Source organism: Colobus angolensis, unplaced genomic scaffold (genome assembly GCF_000951035.1).
Source record: "Colobus angolensis palliatus isolate OR3802 unplaced genomic scaffold, Cang.pa_1.0 Scaffold31, whole genome shotgun sequence".
Classification (NCBI taxonomy): Eukaryota; Metazoa; Chordata; class Mammalia; order Primates; family Cercopithecidae; genus Colobus; species Colobus angolensis.
In genome coordinates this window covers 1,045,291-1,045,979 of record NW_012116377.1, presented here as the reverse complement: position 1 = coordinate 1,045,979, position 689 = coordinate 1,045,291, and the positions used below count along the sequence as shown (strand labels likewise).

The 689-nt window shown below is 47.3% G+C and overlaps 1 protein-coding gene across 1 annotated transcript in view; it reads left to right on the top strand.

The window, feature by feature from the left end:
• The window catches only part of RPL32 (ribosomal protein L32), a gene marked incomplete at its 3' end in the record, with an annotated part of 5,048 nt that extends 4,360 nt beyond the window's left edge, over positions 1–688 (top strand). Inside the window, exon 3 of the mRNA XM_011950846.1 lies at positions 595–688. Within this exon, the coding sequence (XP_011806236.1) occupies positions 595–688 (94 nt within the window). The remainder of the gene's footprint in view (positions 1–594) is intronic.
• Position 689: the final 1 nt, after the last annotated feature.

Genomic DNA, 689 nt, shown 5'->3' with positions numbered 1-689 from the left:
AAAAAAAAAAAAAAAAAGTTGTAAGGAATGGGTTAGAATTGGATCTGGCACACCAAGTCCTCAGGTATTAGGCATGGCTATGACTGGGTGACTTTAAGCATTGTTGCTTCTACTTGCTTTGTATCCTCAGCGGTCAAACTGGGTGCTTTTGGCTCCATTCAGACTCTTGGGTTCTGCTCTTGACCACTTTGCAGAGTTCTGAAACTTCATGGGCAAGGTAAAGCACCCTGCAACTGGGGGAGAACCATTGAACCTGGAGCGTGGGCCTGGGTTCACCCTGGATCCTTGTCCATTGCTTGCTGTGGGCCTTGGTTTCCTTATCTGTAAAATGGAGGTAATGCCTGGATTACAAGGCTGCTGTAAGGATTAGATGAGAGGGAACAGTGAGGGTACTTTGTAAATGAAAGTGTTCTTGTCATCATCAGGGAACCATAGAGTTGGGAGTCAGGATTTGGGGGCATGTAGGTGTCATTCCACAGCCACATACCAAGCAGCCCTCTCTTAGCTTGGTGCTGGAACTCACTGCCTTCTTAATGGAATTTTCCAAGTGTGTTCAGGGCTGTCTTGCTCCTTACCTACTTGATTCTCTTACAGATCTTACTGTGCCGAGATTGCTCACAATGTTTCCTCCAAGAACCGCAAAGCCATCGTGGAAAGAGCTGCCCAGCTGGCCATCAGAGTCACCAACC